Source organism: Pan troglodytes, chromosome 18 (genome assembly GCF_028858775.2).
Source record: "Pan troglodytes isolate AG18354 chromosome 18, NHGRI_mPanTro3-v2.0_pri, whole genome shotgun sequence".
NCBI lineage: Eukaryota > Metazoa > Chordata > Mammalia > Primates > Hominidae > Pan > Pan troglodytes.
Window position 1 is genome coordinate 27754961 of NC_072416.2, and position 25833 is coordinate 27780793.

Sequence of the window (25833 nt, forward strand, 5' to 3'; positions counted from 1 at the left end):
CTCTGTTGCCCAGGCTGGAGTACAATGCCACGATCTTGGCTCACTGCAGCCTCCACCTCCCGGGTTCAAGCGATTCTCCTGCCTTAGCCTTCTGAATAGCTTGGACTACAGGTGCACACCACCATGTCTGGCTAATTTTTGTATTTTTAGTAGAGACGGGGTTTCACCATGTTGGCCAGGCTGCTCACAATCTTCTGACCTTGTGATCTGCCCACCTCGGCCTCCCAAAGTGCTGGGATTACAGGCGTGAGCCACCGTGCCTGGCCTCCTGGGCTTAGATTTTAATAGCCAAACTGTTTCCCTACAAAGTCCTCACTAATTGGCCGGGCATGGTGGCTCACACTTGTAATCCCAGCACTTTGGGAGGCTGAGGTAGGCAGATCACTTGAGGTCAGGGGTTAGAGACCAGCCTGGCCAACATGGTGAAACCCTGTCTCTGTTAAAAACAGAAATTAGCTGGGTGTGGTGGTGGGCACCCGTAATCCTAGCTACATGGGAGGCTGAGGCAGGAGAATTGCTTGAACCCAGGAGATTGTGGTTGCAGTGAGTCGAGATCATGCCACCGCACTCCAGCCTGGGCGACGAGTGAGACTTCGTCTCTTAAAAAAAAAAAAAAAGTCCTCACTAATTGCATTTTTTTTTTTTGTAGGTTTGTACAGATTTTGCTTGGTTCTTCTGTCAGGTCCGTCATGTGACAGTAATGGGTACGTGCATTTCTCCAGATTTTTTGCGGATGTTGACCAAGACCCACTTATCTGTTTTGTCCCCTAATCAGTTCACCTGATATGAAGGTCTTTGGTCATCAGAGCTCTCAACCCTTCTCTTATTGAAGTGAGAAATCAGTGACTTCAACAGAGTGTGGGTATTTCTTTGCCTCTGCATTCTCTTCTCAAGATATAATCACTAACATCATGAAGTGTTTTTACATATATGACCTCATGAATTAACACGATAACTCTGTAAGGGTGTTTTACACAGATGAGGGAAATGAGACTGCAAGATTGTCTTCCAGGATCCTGCAGCCAGAGGCTCTGGGGCAGGGATCAAGCATTGTTATCTGCCCATTAAACTCCGGATTTCTTCCTCTTTCCCCTGCACACAGCCTCTGTGGTTTTTCAGGAGGGTGACCTTCCCTTTTCTGTAGATCTGTTGTATCTTTGTTTTTCTGTCATTGTTATTTTTGAGACAGAGTCTTACTCACTCTCTCACCCAGGCTGGAATGCCATGGTGTGATCTTGGCTCACAGCAACCTCCACCTCCCGGGTTGAAGCGATTCTCCTGTCTCAGCCTCCCCAGTAGTTGGGATTACAGGCGTTCACCACCACGCACAGCTAATTTTTGTATTTTTAGTAGAGCTAGCATTTCACTGTGTTGGCCAGGCTGGTCTTGAACTCCTGGCCTCAAGTGGTCCACCTGCCTTAGCCTCCCAAAGTGCTGAGATTACGGGTATGAGCCACTGTGCTCGGCTGACCTGTTGTGTTTTTGTAATGAGTTGTCCCATGGTGTGGTGTGAGGAACCAGAGCACAGTACAGTGTGAGAGAATGTGCTGTGTCAGTGTTAACAGGCCGCTGGAGAGATCCTGCCATTGGACCTGAGACCCCGTTGACTTGTCACGCAATTTGTTTTTTTTCTCCCGTCTTGTAGATGGATTAATAATTAATAAATCTGAGCCTCTTATTTATGAGCAAAGTAACCTGAGGCTTACGTACCCCTCCTAAGAAAAAGGCAGTCAGTCAGTAGTGAGGAAGGAAGACTGTATAGTGTCTGAAAGTTCTTTGTGGAAATGTTTTGGTTTTGATTGGTAATTATATTGGGCTGAAGGCCTTTTTTTGGTCTGAAGTTTCTTTTAAAATATATATATATATATAAAACATTTGTTTGCTTTTTTAGAGCAGGTGTTACAAACTGTAGCCCAGGGCCAAATCTGGCCCACAGCCTGTTTTTGTAAATAAAGTTTTATTGGAAGGCAGCCACTCCCATTTGTTTGCATATTGTGCTTCAGCAGCCATATGACAGTTATAACAGCAGAGTTGAGTAGTTACAACAGAGACCATCTGGCCTGCAAAGGCTAAAATATTTACTTTCTGGCTCTTTACAGAAGCAGTTTGCCAATCTCTGTTTTAGAGGTATGTGTGTGTCTCTAAAAGTGTAGCGAAAACATTGTCTGTGGGTCTTAGTGTCTCATGCACCTTCCAGCCGGAATGGTTCCTAGGTTGCACCAGCAGAGGTTTAGCTGTGAGTCATGGGTGTGAGCTTGTTCCATAAAATCTCAGGAGCCCAAGACTGTACAGTTAAAGACTCCCATCTGCTGGCAGTGAGCAGGAACAGGACAAAGAAGAGTTAGTCCTGTCACAAAAAAGGAATAAAGGGGCCAGGTGCAGTTGGTCACGCCTGTAATCCCAGCACTTTGGGATGCTGAGGTGGTTGAATTGCTTGAGCTCAGGAGTTTGAGACCAGCCTGGGCATCATGACAAAACCCCATCTCTACAAAAAATAAAAAAATCAGCCAGGCATGGTGGTGCACACCTGTGGTCCCAGCTACTTGGGAGGTGGAGGTGGGAGGATCACCTGAGCCCCGGAGGTCGAGACTGTAGTGAGCCAAGATCGTGCCACTGCACTCTAGCCTGGGTGTCCAAGCAAGACGCTGTCTCAAAAAAAAAAAAAAGGAAAGGAATAATGGGTGAGTGAAACCCTTTAAGGGGCCTCCATTTCTTGGTGTCTCCAGAATTCTGTTTCCATGGAACCAGTGGATCCCTACAGCCTACTTTTCTCCATCTCCCTGTGGAGGGAAGCAGGGTCAATTTTGGCAGTCTGTGAGGTGGTCAGCCATGTCGAGTCCCCTTTGGGTGCCCCATTCCTCCTGTCCTGTGGCAGCTGTTCCCAGTCTCGGTGTCTTCCATACCAGTCAGTTGCATGCAGGCTATTTGGAGTGAAATATCAAAAGGGCCATCAAGAATCACAGAAGAAGAAGTTGAAGCATCACTTGTCACAGCCATTTTGCCCCTTTCTCAAGAAACAGGATATCTTTTTTTTTTTTTTAAGTTCTGGGGTACATGTGCAGAATGTGCAGGTTTGTTACATAGGTACACACATGCCATGGTGGTTTACTGCACCTATCAACCCGTCAGAGTCTCACTCTGTTGCCCAGGCTGCAGTGCAGTGGTGTGATCTCAGCTCACTGTAACCTCTGCCTCCAAGGTTCAAGCGATTCTCCTGCCTCAGCCTTCCGAGTAGCTGGGATTACAGATGCGCACCACCGTGCCTGGCTATTTTGTAGAGATGGGGTTTTACCATGTTGGCTGGTCTTGAACTCCTGGCCTCAAGTGATCCACCACCCTCAGCCTCCTAAAGTGCTGGGATTACAGATGTGAGCCACCGCGCCCCACAGGATGTCTTTCTTAAGCGCTCCGGGTGTGCCTTTTGTAAGCTTTCTCTGCTCTGACTTCTTATTCAGAAGTTTTACAAGGTTCTAATGCATGGGAAAGCTCTTTAAAAAGGAAGAAGTCCCATAAGAGCTGCAGGGCACTATGCTGTCTTTCATTTATATACCTTTAATTGTTCTCATTGTCTTCTGGAATTTTAGGTGATCCTTAACTTCCCATATGCTGTCAGTAAAAGTTCTTAAAAGGTGTTGTAGAAATTGAAATTCCTAGTGAAAGTTATTTCCATATCCCCCTACCCATACCAATTCTCCTGCCTCAGCCTCCCGAGTAGCTGGGATTACAGGCACCTACCACCATGCCCAGCTAATAGTTTGTATTTTTAGTAGAGACAGGGTTTCACTGTGTTGGCCAGGCTGGTCTCGAACTCCTGACCTCAGGTGATCCACCTGCCTCAGGCTCCCAAAGTGCTGGGATTACAGGCGTGAGCCACTGCACCTGGCCCCCCTCAAGTATCTTGAAATAGCTTCTGCATAACCCTACCCAGCAGGCATGGGCTGTACCTCTAAGTGTGATCAGCTCAGATTCATGAGCCCAAGTCTCCTTGGATGGCTTTTTCTTTTTTTTTCTTTTGTGACAGGATCTGGCTCGGTCTCCCAGGCTGGAGTGCAGTGATACAATCTCAGCTCACTGTAGCCTCCTCCTCCCAGGCTCAAGCCATCTTCCTAACTCAGCCTTCCAAGTAGCTGGGGACTACAGGTGCAAGCCACCATGCCTGGCTAATTTGTATTTTGGGTAGAGATAGGGTCTTGCTATGTTGCCCAGGCTGGTCTCGAACTTCTGGGCTCACGCGCTCCTCCTGCCTGGGCCTCCCAAAGTGCTGGGATTACAGGTGTGAGCCACTGTACTTGGCCGTCCTTTTTTGTTTTAAAAAGATAAATCCCAGCCTGGGTCCCCTGGGATTCCAGCAGAGGACTGGTCTTTATGTGGGAGGGTGCTGTATCTTTCAGCCCTGATGTTTGCTCTTAAGGGTCATTCACCTACTAGGATATGGTTGCTGGTGATTTCTGCCCCCATCATGCTGTCCACAGGAGGTCTGCTATGCCGCACTCACCCCGCCGGGATTCATCTGTCCCTCTATACCTGTGCTCCATCTCTTGTTACTGTCTCCATGAATGGTTCTCTTACCTGCCCAGTTGCTCCAGTCAGAAACAAGGTGTCACCCTAACTTTCCTTTTCCTCCATCCCATCCTCTACCAGCGAAGCCATCACCAGGTTCTGGATGTCAGCAGTCTTCTTTGTTTTAAAAAAGTAGTTCTGTATTTCTGGGATAAGTGGAGAGGGGGAGAGGCTGGGCAGGTGGGCCAGGCTATAGAGTGCCTTGTTTCTTGCTGAGTTTTAGCAGTGTGCAGAGCTGCAGAAGGCCACCTGCAGTGGATAGTGCAGTACACAGCAGCGTGCAGCTTTGAGACACCAGAGGGGGTGCTGGGACAGTCTGGGCTGGAGGTGACAGAGCTCAGGAGGAGTGGAGGGATTCCAGAGGCATCAGCAGGGCTGAGGTACTGGGTGGCTGGATAGCGAGGAGGGCACCGAGAGAACACTAGGATGATAGGATGATGTGTGCGTGACTGGGTAGGGAGGGTGTAGCTACCAAGCAAGCCAGGTGACCCAGGGCTGTGTGTGCGCATGTGCGTGTGTGTGTGTAGTTGTGTGTGTGTGTATGTGTGTCTTTCATATTTGTTTGACTGCAGGCCACAAGAAGAAATAAATGTTACATCCTGAGCCAGGGCCCCCATCTCTATACCTGTGTCTGTAACAATAAAGGCACAGACGTGTTGATTCAAATGCTAGAGACCTCATTTTAGGGTGCTGCTTTCCTTTGATCCCCACCCTACTTTCCTTCCTGCCCTGGCACCTTCTTTCCAGCACGTTGTGCAGTATTCAAAACGCAGTATACCTTCCCTTATTGTTATAGCTCACAGGCTCTTTGGATCCCTGTGTGATAATTTTACTAAGGTCAGGCCCTTTCCTGTGAGCCCCACATGTATTGCCTCATTAATCTTCACAACCCCATAAAGTGTTAGCATTTTCTTCACTTTTCTCTTTTCTTTTTTTTTTTTATTTTATCTTTGAGACGGAGTCTCGCTTTGTCGCCAGGCTGGAGTGCAGCAGCGCGATCTCAGCTCACTGCAACCTCCGTTTCCCGGGTTCAAGCAATTCTCCTGCCTCAGCCTCCTGAGTAGCTACTTTTTGTATTTTTTGTAGAGATGAGGTTTCATTCACCATGTTGGCCAGGATGGTCTCGGTCTCTTGACCTTGTGATCCGCCTGCCTCAGCCTCCCAAAGTGCTGGGATTACAGGCGTGAGCCACGGTGCCCGGCTTCTTCACTTTTCAAACAAGTAAATCCTGGCCCAGTGAGTTTACTGACTTTCCCAAGACCTTACAGCATGTAAGTGGTGGAGCTGGGGTTTGAGCCACTCCAGCTCCAAGAGTGCCTGTTCTTTAATCTACCATACTTCACTATCACAGAGAAAAATGTATCAGAGGCTGGGCACCTGTAATCCTTGCTACTCTGGAGGCTGAGGCAGGAGAATCACTTGAACCCGGGAGGCGGAGGTTGCAGTGAGCTGAGATCATGTCATTGCACTCCAGCCTGGGTGACAGAGTGAGACTCCGTCTCAAAAAAAGAAAAAAAAAAAAAGAAAAATATATCAGAAAATAATACCCTTAGTATATGTGGTGCTTTTGATACTAGCTGTTTTAACCTATTTCACTCAAAAAATAATGCTCGTCAAAACCTACTCCATTGATTTCCTGACCCTCCTAATGGAGCTCAAGCTGCCTTTTTTGTTGTTGTTAAATCGTTTAAACTTTTTAATTTTTTTGCATGGACAGGGTCTCGCTGTGTTGCCCAGGATGGCCTCAAACTCCTGGCCTCAAACGATCCTCCTGCCTCAGCCTTCTAAAGTGTTGAGATTACAGTCGTGAGCCACTGCACCTGGCCTCAAGCTGCCTTTTGAAAATACGGAGTATATTCTACTTCCAAAGCACCTCTCAGCTCCTCCCCATCATCCCAGCTGCCACCTGCTAGCTCAGGCTCCTTCCTGGACCTTACCTTCTTACCTGGCTGACTCCTCTGGCTTCCTGACTTTTTACCTTCATCTGTGCTTGCTTCCCTCAGATCTATTCATGAGTAATTCGAAAAACACGTCTGCCCATATCAGTCCCCTGATTTAAAAATCCTTAAACACTCTATTGCTCTTAGGTGCCTAGTGCTTGATATGTGGAAGATGATCAGCACATGTAAGAGTAAAGAACTAAAAAGTATTGTGTGTTTTTCCCCAGGATGAAGATCTTCTCCCAAGTAAATATTTTGAGGTTGACTTTCCAATGATTGTCACGAGAAAGCTGCACAGTATCAAGTAAGTGTGGCGTGGCCAGAAGAACAAAAGCCAGCGAGAATTCAGATCCAGCTCTCAAGAGATGGCAGATCTGAATGCCAGAGACTTCACTTTAGGGTGTTGCCTTCCGTTCACTGCCCCCCAGCAACTTTTTTTTTGCCCTGGCACTCATTCCAGCATGTTCTACAGTCTGCAAAATGCAATATACATTTCCTTATTACAGATCACAGGCTCTATGGCTCCCCATGTAATTAAAATTAACACGAGGCCAACCAAATCTCCCAGACAAGGTTTTTGTTTTTGGGGCTTGTACTCAAGCACTAGGGAGACAGCAGAGGCACAAGGACTGTCTTGTTGGCTCCCTGAAGAGGCTTGCAGAGATGTTTTTATTAGCGAAACGTGGGAATTGACATCATGAGTAAGGTATGCAGGCTGGGCTGGGCAAAGCACGTGAGAGGTAGGAGATGCGGGTCAGCGTATCTGGTTGTGCTGGTTCTCTTGGTTAATGGGCCACTTGGTGGTCTGGCTGGCGGCAAGAAGACTGTCAATCAGTTGTTCAGTGTTCCTTCCTGAGGTGGGATACTCCATAACCTTGGTTTCATAGTTAGATTTCCTAAGGCCAGTTCCTAGAAGGCATTGTTAAGTATTATGAAGAAGCAACCCCATTCCATTTCTGTTCTATCTCTATTTCCCCCTGAGAGATTTCACCCTCTATTCTTAAGGAGAAAGGGCTGAAGATCTCATCTTCTGAAGCTACTTCCTGCTGAACAGGGATGTCGTCCCTGCCTAACTTTAGGGGGTGGGGAAATCTCTCACTGGCTGTCCTAAAGACCTGTAGGGACTGGGGTGCTCCTGGGATGTTATGGGTTGGAATTCTTGGGCCATCATTAGCTTGACTTGGAGCTATTGAAACCTGAAAGACACAAACTTTACCAAAAGGTTAAAAACACAATACGCCAAAAGTAATAGCAATTAAATGACCACTTAGGGTCCGAAGAAAGGTAAAAACCATGTCATACTTTGTAGGTATCCACTGATGGAGCCCCAGATGGTTTGAGCAGTAGAGTCATTACGATTATGTAGCCAGGTAGCCTCTTGGTGAATCTTTACTTTTATTTTCTTTTGGAGACAGGGTCTCACTCTGTCATCCAGGTAGGAGTGCAGTGGTGCCATCATGGCTTACTGCAGCCTCAACCTTCTGGGCTCAGGCAATCCTCCCACCTCAGCCTCCTGAGTAGCTGGGAATAAAGGCACATGCCACCAAGGCCACCTAATTTTTTTTTCTTTTTTTGTAATTTTGTAGAGATGGGGCTTAGCCATGTTGCCCAGGCTGGTCTCAAACTCTTAGGCTCAAACGATCCACCCACCTTGGCCTCCCAAAGTGCTGGGATTACAGGCATGAACCATTGTGCCTGGTCTTGGTAAATCTTTTGAACTTGCAGTTTAGCCAATCCTGAACTGTTAATGTAAGAACAACAGATGTGGTTTATTACTGTGCATACCCGCCCTTGTTCAGCCAGAAGATAGTCCAGGGCAAATCTGTTGTCCAAGACAGCATTGGCTAGGGAGTGCAGGGAGGCTTGATGTCCTTTCATGGCTCTGCCTGTACTAGTTGCCAGTGTTTCAAGGGTTTGAAAGTTTCTCAAAGCTGTCTCACAGTATGCAAAGCCATCCCAAGGGGCTATTCCAACTCCTGCCAAAGTTAGGCCTATTGCCTTTTTAGATTTCACAACATGTGTGATATTATGAACTGTTATTCTACTGGGACTTAAAGTACCTAACATGCATTCCTTATTGCATTGTACATTATCCACACAAGGGCACGCTAGTGCAAGTAACAGAGAGGTGAAATTGGCTGAAGGGTAGCTGTTGATCAGATGGCAGTCTGGGTGTCCACAAAGGAACAGAATACCCCATGGGTGCACAAACTTACACAAGGCGAGAGGAGTTCAGGTGAGCAGCTAAGCTGTGGAGAGAGGTATGACTGTTTTGGCATGGGGGAAAAGATAGCCTTCCTGAGCCCAAGTTTGATTAGGGTTTTTCTTTACTGCTAAGAGAAAACCCGGTGGGATTTCAAAGTAGGCAGTCCAACTTCTCTTTTTTCCACCCTTTTTGGTGACCAAAGCATTTAGCAGCCCAATGAGGTTTATACGTTCAAAGGAAAGGGAGACACTTAGGTCCACCATAAGAGGTGCAGAGGTTATTTTAGGTTTCCATACCTCTTTTGTGAAGTTGGTAGTTGAGCTTTTAGGGAGTGCAAGAGGCAGCCCCTCTGAGCCTGGGGATGATGGTAGCACACCCAGCAGTTGGACAAATTATTACCTGAAGCTATAATGCTGGAAAGGTTGTCAAGAGAGTTTGTTTCTCATTTTAGTAGGCCTAGCCTACCCTGTGCCCTGATGGGGAGGAGTAGGAACAAAGTAAAGAGTAGCATCTTTATACCCAGCAGGGACAAACGAAGTCTTTACCTGAGGGAGGAGGCTGAGCAAAGCAACAGAATAATAGTAAACCAATTAGTAATACAAGGAAAAGTATTGGACTCAAGATCTCTAACCACATTACTTCTCCGATGATGAATTGGCTCTCCTGAATTTGAGATCTTCCACAGGTTTTCAGGAGTAAAATGGGCCATCTGGGCGAGTCTGGAAACATTTAGGAGAAAGCATTTCTGATCGGGAGAGGTGTACCCAGCTAGTGATTCCTTGTGAGTTGGCTGCAGTTGGAGTGGTCAGGATCACCCAGTAAGGGCCCTCCCATTTAAGCAAGGGGTGGTCCTCCGGGGAGCCTACCCTTCGAGCCTTTAGGAGGACTTGGTCCCCTGGATTAACTTGTAAAGGGGTTTTCCCATCCTTAGTGGGGACTGGCAGGATTTTGTTTCCATATTCTGAAGTCACCTTTTGAATCTGTCCTAAATTGATACTGTAATTTTTTATGTAATTCTTCACCTAACAGGAGGTCAGTGGTGAGGAAAGGCCTCTGGTAGATCATCTGAGAAGAACTAAGTCTTAGGCTGCACGAAGGGGCCCTGCGGACCCTGAGAAGACTGGGAGCATCTTAACCCAGGACTCGTGCATCTCCTGAAAGAGTTTGGCTAGAGTCGTCTCAAGTGTATGGTTCATCTTAACTTTCCCTGATGATTGGGGTGCCAGTTCATAATCTATTCCTAAGGTTGTGGAGAGGCTCTGAGTAATCTTACCCATGAAGGAGAGCCTGTTACCACTCTGAGGGGACTTGGGGAGTCCAAATTGAGAAATTACTTCCTTTAGTGAAGGTTTACAGACTTCTACTGCTTTTTCTGTACAGGTAGGGAAACCCTTGACCCATCCAGTAAAAGTATCCACAAACACCAGGAGATATTTGTACCCTAGATTTGGAGTCATTTGGGTTAAAACAACCTGCCAGTCTTCTCCCAGATAAGTTCCCCTGTGTTGAACCAGTTTAAGTCAAGAAGGGGGAATTGGATGGGTGTGGGGATTATTTCGGGCACACAATTCACTGACAAAGGTTACTTGTTTTACACTTTTTCTTAGTTTCTTTCTGGTGAATATTTTATGGACAGAATTCCATAAAACATCTCTCCATTAATGAGTGGCATCATGGAGATGCTTAGTAACTTTCCACTGGTCAGTTCCTGGAATAAAACTTGTCACCATCTGTGAACCATCCAGCACTGTTTTCCTGGTACCCCTGCCCCTTAGCTTCCTCTTGCTCTTGTTGTGAGTATTGTAGGTGATTAGGAAGGTTGGTAGGGTCTGTCATTAAGGCCAACACATTGCTGGGTTCCTATAACCAGGTTGCCTGTCTTGTGGCCCTATTTCCTTGGCTGATGAGGGACCAGTCCCTCTGGTGGCCTTTGCAGTGAATGACTGCCACCTGGCAGGGAAGTTGTGCCGCTTCCAGGAGAAGTTGGATCGGATCCTTACGTTTGCCTGGGGAATTTTTAACTGTTAACATTCCCTTTTCCTTCCATATGGCTGCATGGGCACACAGCAGGAGAAACCTATACTTTGAGTTGGTGTATAAATTTACTCCCTCCCTTTCTCCCAGTTGTGAGGCTCTGTTAAGGCCTCTAGTGCTGCTTTTTGTGCCATTTTGGGGAGGAAGGGCTTTAGTTTCTGTAGTCTCCTTCAGGCTTACTACTGCATGTCCTGCCTTTTGGGTCTCCCTCCACAAAGCTACTGCCATCAGGATATCATTCCGTCTTTGCATTCTCAAGAGGCTTATCTCACAAGCTAGGCCTGCTGGAGTCTGTTTTGTGGGCCCTGTGCATTGATGCTGTGAGTCCTCATCATCTGTGGTTGGGAGTGAGGTTGCTGTGTTCAAAGTCTGACATACCCTTAAAGTAATATCCAGGGTGTCTAATAAGAGAGCTTGGTAGTTGGTCAGCCTCCCTGCAGTGAGCCACTGGTGTCCCTTGACTTCTAACCCAGTCTGAACCTGGTGGGGAGTCATAGCTTCTGTATATTGTCCCTGTGTCAGCTTAGATGCTTCACTAAACAGCAGGGCAGTGGCTGCCACTGCCCTCCAGCAGCCAGGCCGCTTCTGTGCAACTGGATTTGTCTGTTTCGAAAAACGAGCCACTGGCTTCTGAACAGGTCCTAACCTTTGAGTTAAGACTCCCAAAGCTATTCCTAGTCTCTCACAAACATACAAGGTAAGTGGTTTTTCTCAGGGAGTCCAAGGACAAGGGCTTGACCCAGCTCAGTTTTTAGAGGTTCAAAAGATTGTTGACATTTCTTCTCCCAGTACAAGGGCTCTCTTTCTTCCCCTTTTTGGGTCTCACATAGGGGTTTAGCCGTCAGGCCATAATTTGGAATCCAAATACTACAGAAGCCCACCATTCCCAAGAAACCCTGGGGCTGCCTTTTTGTTTGTGGGACCAGCAATGAAGTGATTGCTTTTTCCAGTCCACAACTAGTGTTCGGGCTCCTGGGGTCAGAATGAACCCCAGATATCGGAACTTCTGTAAAGAAATCTGGGCCTTGGATGGGGCTGACCTTGTATCACCGCTCAGCCAGGAAATTCAAGGTTTTAATGATATTAAAATCTGAATCCTGCCATGTTTGGCTGACAATGAACAAGTCATCCACATATTGTAATAAAAGTCCCATTCTGTAGGCTTAGCTCCCTGCATTCCCAAAAAGGTGGGGGCCTTCCCAGAAGCCCTGGGGAAGCACAGTCCATGTGTACTATGTGGCTTTCTGGGTATCAGGGATTTCTCCATTCAAAGCAAAAAGATACAGGGATTCTGGGTGGAGAGGGCTACACAAAAGAAAGCATCCTTGAAGTGTAGTAGAGTGAAAAACTGAGCATCTCCAGGTATCTGAGCACAGACAAGCTTGGGACCAGTGTTGGGTGGATGGGAATGACTGCCTCATTACCCCCCTTCAAGTCCTACACAAACTGATATTCTCCATTAGGCTTTTTGACAGGGAGGACCGAGGTGTTGCCTGGGGACTGGCAGGGTTTAGCCCTTGCTATAGGAATTTGTGGAGTAATGGCTGAACCCCATTCAGTGCCACAGGTTTTAGGAGGTATGATTTCCTCCATGGGTAGCCCATCCCAGGCTTCAGGTCTGTCTTTACTGGCGGAACTTTATTAGCCTGTCCTAGGACTGAAGTGTCCGATAGGGAAGGGGTGATGTGATCCTTGCTTTCTTTGGGTATGTTTTGGGTCTCAAGTTCCTGTCCATTTAAGAGTGCTAGCAGGTGAATTCCCTGTTCTGGCTCTGCCTCTACCTGCAGTCTGTCCTCTTCCAGGGAGATGGTGGCTCCCATTTTGCTTAATAAGTCTCTACCCAGCAATGGAGTAGGACATTCTGGGGGGCATACAGAAATGAGGAGAAAAAAGCCTAGACATGGCCTCACAAGCAAGAGGGAAAGTAAATTTTCTTACCTTAGGACACCTGTCTATTCCCATTACCCTGCAATTGCAATTGGAGAGGAGGCAAATAGGCTGGGTCAGGACCGAGCAGGCAGCTCTGCTGTCCACGAAGAACTGTTTTCCTACCTGCCACATCAAGGGTGACCTGAGGCTCCGTGGTGTGATGACGATGGAGTGTGCTGCAGTCAGAGCCAGGGTGCTGTCAGGCGGTGTGTATCAATCTCATCTGAAAGCTTGGTGAGGAGTGGCGGCTGGCCAGGGTTGCCTGCCGGCTGTCCTGTTTTAAGGAGGTCAGGGCAGCCTCTCTTCCAGTGACCCCCTCCATCCTGCAGTAGGCACATTGGCTCCATCCAAGGTTGGCTGTCTTCGATTGGTTGGTCTCCTGAGAATCCTAGGGTCACCCTGAGATGGTGGATGAATTAGGGCAGCCAGAAGCTGTGCTGTCTTGGTCAGTCTCCTCTTCTTACCTGCCATCTGTGTCCTGTCCGTTATTGAAAACCTTAAAAGCCGCCTCTGCCAAAGTCAACAGCAGGGTCTGGGGTCTGGCCTCCAAATTTTCTGTAATTTCCTTCTAATGTCCGGAGCTGACTGAAGGATAAAATGCATGGCACGTGATGCTTCCCCTCTGCTGCCTCTGGGTCTGCATGGGTGCATTTCCCAAGGGCCTCAGGGACTCGATTGAGGAAGACTACTGGGATCTCCTTCTTTCTCTGGGTAATTTTCTTGACCCTGTCATAGTGTACAGGTTTTACTATACATTTCCTTCTTCCTTCAGTCAGGCAGGTGACAAAGTGGCTCATTCTAGCTTTTTCTAGGTTTTCTCCATTGTCTCACTCACGTGGAGACTATGCCTGGGACCGCATCTCCCCCTAAACAGATGACTGCATATTGGTCTTTAGTGACCACCTGGCTATTGGCATATTCCTTAGCCTTTCCAAATATGTGTTGCTTTTCATCAGTACTGCAAAGTGACCATAACATCCTGCCACGTCAATGAAAAGGCAAGATTTAGTTTAACAAATTCATCTCTAAACTTACCAGGATCCTCTGAAAATCTACCAAAGTGTTTTTTACATAGTCCTAGATCCACCACCAAAAAAAGGAACTTGCACCCTTGTCACTCCCCCGTTTCCATCCATTTCTCTGAGGGGAAGACAGCCCTGGGCCAGTGGGGAAGCAAAAGAGGGTGCCTGTTTGGAGTCCGATTGGAGCGCTGTTGGGGACAGCACAGGGGCTCCCCTCCCCAGGAGGCCTGCTTAGGGTAGGGAGGGAGTGCTCGGGGCCTGAGGCTGTGGAGGTCCGCTTCTTCAGGTTCCTTCAGGAGGAACCTGGAAATAGGGGCCACACACACCTGACAAGAATCCAGTAGCTTTGGGTCCTAGCTTCATAAAAGCTTGTAGCTAGGTGTCTCTCCCCATTTCTCTGTCCATTCACAGAATAGGTCGGGCGGTAAGATAGTGTTAAAACTAGGAGATCCACTTCTGCCCATGGCCATTTTTCTTGATCTAATGTGTACTAGGGCAGGTTGTATTACAGAGGAAAATCAGTTTCTTTTTTTTTAATTAAAAAAAAAAAATTTGTTTTTGAGGCAGGGTCTCACTCCATTGCCCAGGTTGGAGTGCTGTGGTGTTACCACAACTCACCGCAGCCTCAACCTCCTGGACTTAAGCGATCCTCACTTTAGCCTTCTGAGTAGCTGGGACCCCAGGAAGGCACCCCCACACCCGGCTCATTTTTCCTGTTTTTTGTAGAGGTGGAGTCTTCCTATGTTTCCCAGGCTGGAGTTTCTTTTTCTTTAAACCATCTGATTTGGATTCCTTCCATTTAGAAATGATACATCCCAGATGTGAGTCTTGGAAGATGCCTGGGGCATTGCCCATGACTGTAGCCCCTGTGTCTGCTTGTCTTATTAAAGGACCAGGGGCAGGGTGCAAGCACAGGTGTCAGGCGACGAAAAGAGAGTTGGCTCCCAGCCCCACACAGCACAACAGTACAGGTCACACAAGAGGGCCGGCGTGAGCAGTGAAGAGAACTCCCCAAAACCGAGTGCCAGCTTGGATGGTTTCTTTTTCTTCTTCAACCTTACAGCAGGTCCAGGTTCTACTGACCAGTGTCCTGCATTTGGTAGTAACCGAATGACAGTCAATAAGATGTTGAATTAAACATACAAAAAGGAAAAACAGATCAGGGCATGAGCTAGGCAAACTCCAGCCTCATGTGCCGTCAATTCTCCCCGCATAAAGGCAGCACCCAGAGTCCGTAGGCTAAAACACTGAACAGACAGAGAAAAGCTCACAGGCTTCCCTTCCCAACAGGTGTGGCAAAGGGAGGGAAAGCACTGAAAGACTTGAAGATTGTCAACTATTGGGTCTGAAGCCAGGGCACCCAGTAGTTCCTTCCAGCCGTGTCAGTCCGTCCTGCACGGGTGTCTGTTCAGTTTGAGCCAATGAAGTTAAAAGTGAAGGAAGGAAAGCAGAAAGGAAGAAGGAAAAAGACAACAAATAGGGGACGCGAGGGAAGGGAAAACATTGTCTGGGGCAGGGGTGGTGAGGAGTCTTGCAGAGACCAGAGGAAAACTCACCAGTCGCGAGACTAGAGGAAAACTCGCCAGTCGCGGTGGCAGCGCTGAATCAATGGGGCCTCCCTCCGGCTCGCTGGCTCACAAGCCTCCCTTGCAGGGAGGGAAATTACTCCTTGTGCTCCTACCTGGCTCACCAGATAATCTGTTATGGCACCAAGCAGATTTTCCAGACAAGGCTTTTAGTTGCGGGCTTGTGCTTGAGCGCACGGGGAGACGGCAGAGACTCTGCGGCTGGCTCTCTGGAAGAGCCGGGAGAGACGTTTTATTAGCAAAGCCTGGTAACTGACATCGGGAGAGGGCATGTAGGCTGAGCTGGGCAAAGCATGTGAGGGGTAGGGGATGCGGGTCAGCATATCTAGTGGCTGATGGTTATCTTGGTTAATGGACCACCTGGTGGGCTGGCCAGAGGCAACAAGGCTGTAATCAAGCTTGTTCAACCCCAGGCCTGCGGGCGGGGCAACATGCAGCCCAGGACTGCTTTGAATGTGGCCCAACACAAATTCGTAACATTTCTTAAAACATTATGAGATTCTTTTGTGACTTATTTTTTTTAAAGCTCATCAGCTATTGTTAGTGTATTTTGTGTGGCCCAAGACAGTTCTTCAGTGTGGTCCAGGGAAGCCAAAAGATTGGACACCCCTGCTGTAAATCAGTTGTTCAGTGTTCCTTCCTGGGATGAGACACTCCACCACCTTGGTTTGATATTTAGATTTCCTAAGGCTAGTTCCTGGGATTCTTTAAGTAGAAGGTCTGGTTAAACATGAAGAAGGAGCCGTATCCCATTCCTGTTCTTTTTCATTATGACTCTCCATCCATTAATGTAGTTTCCTGGAACATTTAAAAAGTGACCCCATATTTTCATAATCTGAATTTTTATGTCTTTTGTTTACTACTTTATTCCGAGGGCATGTAGAAAGTTACCTGGCCTTGCCCAGGCACAGTGGCTTATGCCTGTAATCCCAGCACTTTGGAAGGCCAAGGCTGGTGGATTGCTTGAGCCCAGGAGTTCGAGACCAGCCCAGGCAACATGGTGAAACCTCGTCTCTACTAAAAATACAAAAATTAGCTAGGCATGTTGGGTGCATCTATAGTCTCAGCTACTTGGGAGGCTGAGATAGAAGGATCACTTGAGCCCAGGAGGTCGAGGCTGCAGTGAGCTATGATCGCACCACTGCAGTCCAGCCTGGGTGACAGAGCAAGACTGTCTCAAAAAAAAAAAAAAAAAAAAAAAAAAAAGTAAGTTACCTGGTCCAGAATAGATGTGCAGTAAGTGGGTTTTTGTGTATATGAATGAATGAATGGAAGACTGAAGTTAGTTATTATAGATGACATATTATGGGGGCCATTCCGAGTCTAGTATCAAGGAGTTTAGAGTTGCAGATGACAGGTTTGCTAATGTGTGCTGAGAGCTTTCATAGCCTAGTACCATGTTAAGTGCTTCACTTGGATTGTTTTCATTCAGTCCTCACAGCACACGCATGAATTAAGTGCTGCTGTTATCCCCTTTCTGCAGATAAGGAAACTGAGGCTTAAAGAAGTTAATTTGCCCAAAGTCTTTTGTCTAGGAAAGGGTGGAGCTGAGATTCAAACTGTGACTTCAAGCTCAAGATCAAGGCATCTTCATAGTTTTCTGGTTTTTGTTTTTGTTTTTTTTTTTTTTGAGACGGAGTTTTGCTCTTGTTGCCCAGGCTGGAGTGCAATGGCACGATCTCAGCTCACCGCAACCTCCGCCTCCTAGGTTCAAGCGATTCTCCTGCCTCAGCCTCCCAAGTAGCTGGGATTCCAGACATGCGCCACCATGCCTGGCTAATTTTGTATTTTTAGTAGAGACGGGTTTTCTCCATTTTGGTCGGGCTGGTCTTGAACTCCTGACCTCAGGTGATCTGCCTGCCTCGGCCTCTCAAAGTGCTGGGATTACAGGCGTGAGCCACTGTGCCTGGCCCGCATCTTAATAGTTTTAACTACAGTCCCTCCCCATCCCCCCTTTTAAATTAGTCATTTAAATAAAACCCTAATTCTTAATATTGAAAAAAATGTGAGTAAACATTAAGTGTTTCAGCTGTCCTTTAGAAAAGTCTGATCCTTATAAAGTGGAAATAATTTTCAAGCTTTATTTTTTCTAGATCCATGAAAATAATGGATCACCCTTTCCTGATATATTTAATTTTATATTAAATATGCTTTTTAAGTGATAAATGGCAATTCTGATGCTCTGGGAACTGCAAAGTACTGGCTGGTTAGAACTCTGAGTGGAATAAGAGTAACTGGCTCTAGGTTAAGTCCAGAGATGGTTTCCTGGGACAGAAAGCGTGTTGGTGTTTGGTTATGGTTGTTGGGATATTGACGCGTGTCTGATTTCTGATTTTTTGCCTATTCTGGATTGGGGTAGTTCCCACATAAATGTTACTGAACTTCAAGTTTGTGTAAGAGTCAATTCTTCTGGCTACCTGTAACAAATAACAGGTATCTTTAAAAGTTTGATTGAGAATAGGCAGCAAACTAGAGATGGCCCAAAAAAACATTGGAACATTTGAAAAATTCTTGTTAGGTTATCTTGAGCTATTTCTAAGTCTAAATACTTCATGATCAGTTTGTGATTTGGACATCAAATGCTGAGTGTAATGCTTAGCCAATGTCACCTGAGACCTGTGTCCACTGAAGTTTTACCGAATGTGCTTAGGGTCAAAAGTAATTAAACTGAAGCCCTTTTTAGAGGGGCCCCTGCTTTGAACAATAGCAAATATATATTTGCCATTTTGGTAGTGAGTGTCTGCATTTGTGCAGTAAATGAGCTCGTGAGTAAATTGAGGAGCAAATAGACTCATTTTTCTCCTCTTTCCCATCTTCCCATAGATGCAAGCCTCCCCTATCCAGCCCCATTCTAGAACTGCATTCAGAGGACACACTTCAGATGGGCAAGTATCAAGCTAATGCAAAATGGACTGTATCAGTGTTTTTGCTTCCCACCCCCTTTTTGAAGATGGGGTTTGTCTTGGGTGGGTGTGTGTGTGTGTATGTGTGTGTTATACAATGTATTGTCAACTGAAGAATGACGAGGTTCATAAATTAGGAAAGGAGAGCTTGCTTTCTCAGGGTTGAGCCTGCAGGGTGGCCATTCTAACAGGCTGGGAAGCACAGCCTCCTGCTAGAAGTCAACAACAGACACTTTGAAGGAGGGGCAAAAGGAGGAGGAATTTATGCTCAGCCAGGTGGGTGAACATACATATTTAATAAGCTATAGGAGGAGTCATGAATATTTATGAAGGGCGAACTGTGTATGTGTGCAGTTGAGCTTCACATCCCATCACAGGTCCCATGTATAAAAAAATGGCAGTGTTAGCATGATCCAAGGGTGGAGGTTTTGGCCCTCTGACATCAAAAGGTGAAGCAGAGGACACAAAAACCCACATCTTTCGGAGACTGGCCAGAACCACTCCCTGTTCTGTGGTCTCATCAGGAAGGAATGCTGGTTGACCATTTCGAAGTGGCCAAAGAGAGGGGCAGCAGTCAGGCAGTTGGGTTGGATGACAGCAGCAGTAGTCTTTTGAAAGGGCTGGTTGCTGTTTAGCCCTTAGGGAAGAACGCCTACAGGCAGTTAGTGAGCAAGGGTTTTGAGAAGGCATCTGACCTCCCATCCTGACGTGGCCAAGAACTCAGTTTTCAAGGTCACTCTGGGGTCCCCTTGGTTCAGGTGGCTGGGGAGCTTAGAATTTTATTTTTAGTCTATAGTAGACTTTTGCCGATACATTTAAACTTGGGGTTACCATGAAGGAATTTTCAACGACTTTCTAAATGACTCTTTTTAGATGTCCTTAGGTCTCTAATCTTCAGTCTTTCTGTAAAGACCTTGAGTTAGTTGCCAACATTTCAAAAATAAACTTCTCATGAAAAATCTCAATTTCTAGCTTTTCTTGGAAAAAACTAGAAGACGTGGTAACATTAGGCCATGTAATGTTACCACGATTTCTACATGGGAACAATTAAATAGTGGCTGCCTCAGTTAGAGGAGTTGCCCATCCTCCAGTTCTGTCCCCACGACTCTCTGGTATCTTACAGTTGATCTGCTTCACTCGATTCTGTTACCTGTTTGGCCCTGGCAGTCAATTTTCTCCGTTTTTTCCCTCAACTTTTAATTATGACTGTGTCTTAACAATGCTTTTCTCATTTCTGAGCCTTTCAAATTATGGGTCAGTCTCTACCATAGTCTTCCTTTGTTTTCAGTTTTTGTCTGAGAGAAGTTAAAGGGGTTTATTAGTAATTCAGGTCAGAGATCGTGCAGAGAGGACAGCCTTCACCAGTAGTCAGCACAGGTAACACCGTGGGCATCAGGTGACTAGATGAGCCAGGTTTATTACAACAAGCAGGGACATGAGAGGAGGGAAAGTGTTCTCTGAGGCGGGGGTGGCAAGGAGTCTAGGCTTTTTCTAGCCCGCTCCCCCAGATTCTTCCAACCTCTACCCATTACCCAGTTCCAAATCTGCTTCCACATTTTCAGGTACTTAACAGCCACAGCCCTTCTTCTCAGCTTCTCAGTACCAGTTTTCTGGTTTAGCTTGTTTTGTGCTTCTATAACAGAATACCTAGGACTGGGTACTTTATAAAAAGAACAGAGACTTAGTACAGTTCTGGAAGCTGAGAAGTTTGAGGTTGAGGGGCCCACATCTGGCAAGGGCCTTCTTGCCGTGTCATCCCATGGAGGAAGGTAGAAAGGCAAGAGAGCATGACTGTGTGAGAGAGAGGTGAAGGGGTGCAGACTCAGAACACACTCCCAATCCCAATCCCAAGCGAGTGGCATTAATTCATTCATTGGGACTGAATCACCTCTTAAAGGTCCTACCTTTCAACACTGTTGCATGGGGGATTAAATTTCCAACACAAGAACTTCAGAGGGACACATTCAAACCATAACACCCTAACACTGGGTATATTGTGATTTAAAAAATTTTCTACCAGTCTGGCCAGGTGTGGTGGCTCACGCCTGTAATCCCAGCATTTTGGGAGGCCGAGGCGGGTGGATCACCTGAGGTCAGGGGTTCGAGACCAGCCTGGCCAACATGATGAAACCCCATCTCTACTAAAAATACAAAACTTAGCTGGGTGTGGTGGCGGGCGCCTGTAATCCCAGCTATTTGGGAAGCTAAGGCAGGAGACTCTCTTGAACCTGGGAGGCGGAGGTTGCAGTGAGCCGAGATCATGCCGCTGCACTCCAGACTGAGTGACAGCATGAGATGAGAGTCTATCCAAAAGAAAAAATTTCTACCAGTCTGGTAGGCCAAAATGATGCCCTGTTATTTTATTTTGTTTTATTTTTTGAGATGGAGTCTCCCTCTGTCACCCAGGCTGGAGTGCAGTGGCTCAATCTCTGCTCACTGCAACCTCTGCCTCCTGGGTTCAAGCGATTCTCCTGCCTCAGTCTCCCAAACAGCTGGAATTACAGGCACGCGCCACCACGCCTGGCTAATTTTTTTTTGTATTTTTAGTAGAGACAGGGTTTCAGCATGTTGGTCAGGCTGGTCTCGAACTGCTAACCTCGTGATCCTCTGCCTCGGCCTCCCAAAGTGCTGGGATTACAGGCGTGAGCCACTGGGCCTGGCCGATGCCGTATTATTTAAAAAAAATTATGTAACTTTGAATGCTAGTGAGATGGAGCATCTTTCCTTCGTTTTATTGGACTTTGGGACCTCTTGTAAATTTTTTCATTTCCTTTTTCCATTAGTTTGTAGTTTCTTTCCTTTTCAGTTTATAGGAACGCTTCATAACACATGGATGTGTTCTTTTTTTTTTTTTTTTTTTTTGAGAGTCTTGCTCTGTCACCCAGGCTGGAGTGCAGTGGCGCGATCTCAGCTCACTGCAAGCTCCGCCTCCTGGGTTCATGCCATTCTCCTGCCTCAGCCTCCCAAGTAGCTGGGACTACAGGTGCCTGCCACCACGCCCGGCTAATTTTTTTTGTATTTTTAGTAGAGACGGGGTTTCACTGTGTTAGCCAGGATGGTCTCGATCTCCTGACCTCGTGATCCACCGGCCTCGGCCTCCCAAAGTGCTGGGATTATAGGTGTGAGCCACTGCACCCGGCCAGATGTGTTCTTTGATAAAGGTCTGTTGTCAACTTTTTTTTATTGAACTTTTTTCTCATTCTTTTACTTATCTTTTAACTTTGTGTCTCATCGGTAAATTTTTTACTCTGGTTGTTTATAGTTTTTGATTTTGCCATTGTGCTGAGAAAGGAGAATTTGAATAAAAATGAAATAAAAATGTGAATGAAAATTTGGGCGAACTGATACGTGATCTTAAAACTGACAAAAAATATTTGTTTAAAAATGACCTTGTTTTATCAAACCTACAAGGCTGTTGACAGTGAGAATCACCATTATTTCTTTATCAGTAAGAAAGAAAAAGTGCCGACACTTAAGCTGACACATCACCAACTGTTAGATGCATCCTGATTTCAGGAATGTTAAAATGTGAAAGGATGCATCTTAGAATTGATGATGTATTTTTTTAAGCTAAAGTCTGCCTAGGGTAAAAAATCAAAAGTGTACAAATGGGCACACAATGAAAAGTCAGAAGGTGTTTTTAAAAAGGAAGGCCGGGTGTGGTGTCTCACACCTGTAATCCCAGTGCTTCACAAGGCTGAGGTGGGAGCATTGCTGAGGGCACCTAGTGAGACCCTGTCACAAAAACATAAAAAAAAAACTAGCTGGGCATGGTGGTGCACGCCTATAGTCCTAGCTACTTGGGAGGCTGAGACAGGAGGATACCTTTAGCCCAGGAGTTGTAGGCTACAGAGAGCTGTGATTGCACCACAGCACTTCATTCTGGGTGACAGAGCATGACCCTTTCTCTCAAAAGAGTGAAAAAGGGAAATTGGGTTCTGTTACCTCCTTGCTTAAAACTCCCTATCGGATAGGACCCATGTTGTTCATTAGGCCTCTGCGTGCCTCCTGATTTTACTTTCTTTTTTTCTTTCTTTCTTTCTTTCTTTTTTTTTTTTTGAGACAAGGTCTCACTCTGTTGTTGCTCAGGCTGGAGGACAGTGGTGCAATTGGTCACAGCTCACTGTAGCCTTGAACTCCTGGGCTCAAGTGATCCTCCTGCCACAGTCTCCCGAGTAGCTGGGACTACAGCTGTGTGCTGCCACACACAGATGATTTTAAATTTTTTGGGGAGAGACAGGGTCTCGCTATGTTGCTCAGGTTGGTCTCAAACTCCTGGGGTCAAACAATCCTCCCGCCTCGACCTCTCAGTGTTGGGATTAAGGGCGTGAGCCCCCGCACCTGCTCCTGATTTTCCCTTTGACCACAGTAACTATGATCTAGCCACACAGATATCTTACTGTTCTCTGACTGTGCCAAGAATGTTCTTCCCCTCAGTCCTTTTCATTTCCTCTCTCCTCTTTGCTTGATGGGCTCCTTCTCATCTGCTCAGCTGCCGCTTCCTCAGAGGGGCCCTCCCTGACTACGAGGTTAAAGACAGACCCCCTTCCTGCCGCCTTATGTCACACTCTTCTCTTTCAGTTTCCTCATGGTACTGACTGCTCCTTGATATATTCTTGATTACTCATTTATTTAATGATTCACTTTCTCCCTCTTCTGCCATGTAAGCTTCCTGAGAACAGGGACTGCTTCTGTCTTGTTTACCACTGTAATCCCTGCACCAAGAGCAGTGCCTAGTACACAGACAGTGTTGAATGAATACTCACGTGACTGCTTGAATGGATGAATGTGTTTGTGTTTTTGTAATCCGCTTCAACTCTGGTGAAATTAGGCAGAAAGAGAAAAGAACAGCAAGTGAAAGCACTTCAGAATGTGAACAGGATTTCAGTTGGGCCGTGAGGAGGAGACCCTACCTAGGGAACAGATGATCTCAGCCAGGGCACACTGAAGGAAGAGCTGGGAAGGCCAGTGTGGCTGGGGCTCGGGTGGCAGGAGGTGCGTGCTTCAAGATTGAGAAAGATCATAAAGCCGGCTGAGAATTTTGGACTCCATTCTAAAGGGAGTCAGAAGCCTGTTTCACATGCCCCACAATACCCTGAACTTCTCTGTAGAACTTACCACACTTGCCCTTGTTCTCTCTCTTTCCCACTGGATTTTAAGCCCCATGAGGGCAGGGACCATGTCTTCTTGTTCATCAGTTATTCCCAGGACTTGGCTCAGTACCCCATGAGTGTCAGTTGGGTAGTCAGACAAACTAATCCTCTGTACAGTCCGGAAATCTGTCTGAGGCTGTCTCCATTTTACCTTTTTTTTTTTTTTTAAACTGAAGGATCCTAGGAAAATCTGTGAACCTAAAAGGTCACTTTGCAATGCTTATCAACAATGATAATTAGTTTGTCATAGAAGATACCATGAATGGGATTGATGGGGTTCACTACAGATCCAATACATCTCTCGAAATGCACCTGGCGGTGATGGAAGAGATTATTAGTCATATGATACACCAGCACTTGTGTGTGTGTGTGTGTATGTGTTTAACTACTGTGTTACATTGTGTAAGTCTTCAGTTTTCTCATGCCTTTTCACCTCATGACCTAATCACCTCTTAAAAGTGTTTAAGACTGGCTTGGTGGCTCACACCTATAATCCCATTACTCTGGGAGGCAGAGGCAGGAGGATCCCTTGAGCCCAAGAGTTCAAGACCAGCCTGGGCAACATAAGGAGACCCGCCCACCCCCCATCTATACAAATAATAAAAAAAAATTAGCCAGGCATGGTGGTGCACGTCTGTGGTCCCAGCTACACAGGAAGCTGAGGCAGCCTGGGGGGTCGAGGCTGTAATGAGCCATGATCGTGCCACCGCACTGCAACCTGGGTGATACAGTGCAACGCTGTCTCAAAAAACAACAACAACAACAGTAAAAAAAAAAACTGATTAGGACAATAAAGTATATAAACTTAATGAGGCAGATAATTAAAGCTTGTATCCATTAGCTTCTGCTCTGTAACAAACTGCTGCAAAGCATGTGGCTTAAAACAACAACCATCTATTTAGCTCACAATTCTTTGGGTTGGGTTCATTCAGGTGGAACTTCTCAGCTGGGCTCATTCCAGCACCTGCCTGGATTTAATCACTTGTGCTCATCTTCACAGAAGACCTCTGCTGTGTAGCAGGCATTGGGCTAGGCCAGGGGGTCCCCACCTTTCTTGCTTCCCAGTAATTTGTCTCAGTAATGTTTTCATAGTACCCCTGAGCCAAAAAACACACTCAGCAGTTCTTTTTAATTAGTTGGGTTTAAACAGCTGAAGTATTTATGTCCTAACAACTTATTAGTCATTTGAAAAAAAAGTACACATAAAATGAAATTAAAATACCATTTTTACTTCATTCTTAAACACCCAGAATTGCTTCCTGAGATGCGTGCCCTGTAGGGCACTTTACAGCTTCACCTTGGAATCAGATTGGACACCACCCCTGTGTTCCACATTCACATTGGCACAATACTTGCTTTTTTCTTTTTTTGAGACAGAGTCTTGCTCTGATTTGTCACCCAGGCTGGAGTGCAGTGGCACACTCTCAGCTCATTGCAACCTCCGCCTCCTGGGTTCAAGCAATTCCCATGCCTCAGCCTCTCAAGTAGCTGGCATTACAGGTGTGCACCACCACGCCTGGCTAATTTTGTATTTTTAGTAGAGATTCTGGCCAGGCTGGTCTCGAACTGGCCTTCAGCAATTCGCCTGTCTTGGCCTCCCAAAGTGCTGGGATTCCAGGCATAAGCCACTGCGCCCGGCCGGTCTGTTTCTTTAGAAAGTTCTTTAAGTATCACACAAAATGATTTCAGTTGCCTTACATTTTTCTCTCACGAAATAGGATGTAGGAAAAGAAGGGATTGTAGATCTCATTTTGGCAACCAAGTTATCTTTCCCACCAGCTCTCAGAAGCATTCCAGACAGATAAGGATTTTTCTGTTCTCATGGCCTCTTGCCAGTGCTAGATTTTATACAAATGGCTTTATTTTCCCAGAATTATAAAACTCCTTCGAAACTTGCTCTGAGCCTGTCCTCCACAAATACATTCAGTTCCCTACAAAATAATGATAAAGCATCCTTCAAGGACAGATAATGGACCTGTTATTTCCCCACAGCTTGAGTAGCCCCTGACTTAAGAAGAGCAACTGAATCATGGGATGCTGGTGTGAGTTACTCAAGTCATCAAATTCTATCATTCAAAGGGATCTCAAGGTCGTCTTGTCCAGTGCTTCCCATGTGGTATACCAGTATGCCACCACATACGGCTGGGCCACTGCAGAGTGGCGGGTGAGCCTCAAGTCACTGACTCCCTTCAGCTCAGATGTACCTTGTGTACAACTTATAAGAATAATCATGATGATGTGTGATTTTTGCTTTACATGCTAATGTTAGATCCTAATGTGAGTAAGAGAGATCTCCCCTGAACTACATGGTACTAGACTTCATGTGTTAATATTCTGGTGTATTATTTGTTGTTGTTTGGCCAGGGATGGAAAAACTCATTCCAAATGTGCTTATTATTAATATATTTGTTATTTGCAAGAAGTTACACAGGCATTTTGGAATTATTTTCATAATAGGGTAGGCAACTACCTTCATATTCTTTTATTTTGTAGAGACAAG

At 46.2% G+C, this 25833-nt stretch overlaps 1 protein-coding gene across 3 annotated transcripts in view; it reads left to right on the forward strand.

The window, feature by feature from the left end:
- Positions 1-25833, forward strand: part of LCMT1 (leucine carboxyl methyltransferase 1) — a 66457-nt gene that overhangs the window by 21705 nt on the left and 18919 nt on the right. For 2 of the 3 annotated variants that reach the window (XM_001164891.5, XM_063796894.1), the window contains 2 exons: positions 6728-6804; positions 18101-18162. In XM_001164891.5, the coding sequence (XP_001164891.1) occupies positions 6728-6804; positions 18101-18162 (139 nt within the window). The remainder of the gene's footprint in view (positions 1-6727; positions 6805-18100; positions 18163-25833) is intronic. The other variant, XM_001164817.5, reaches the window with a different exon arrangement.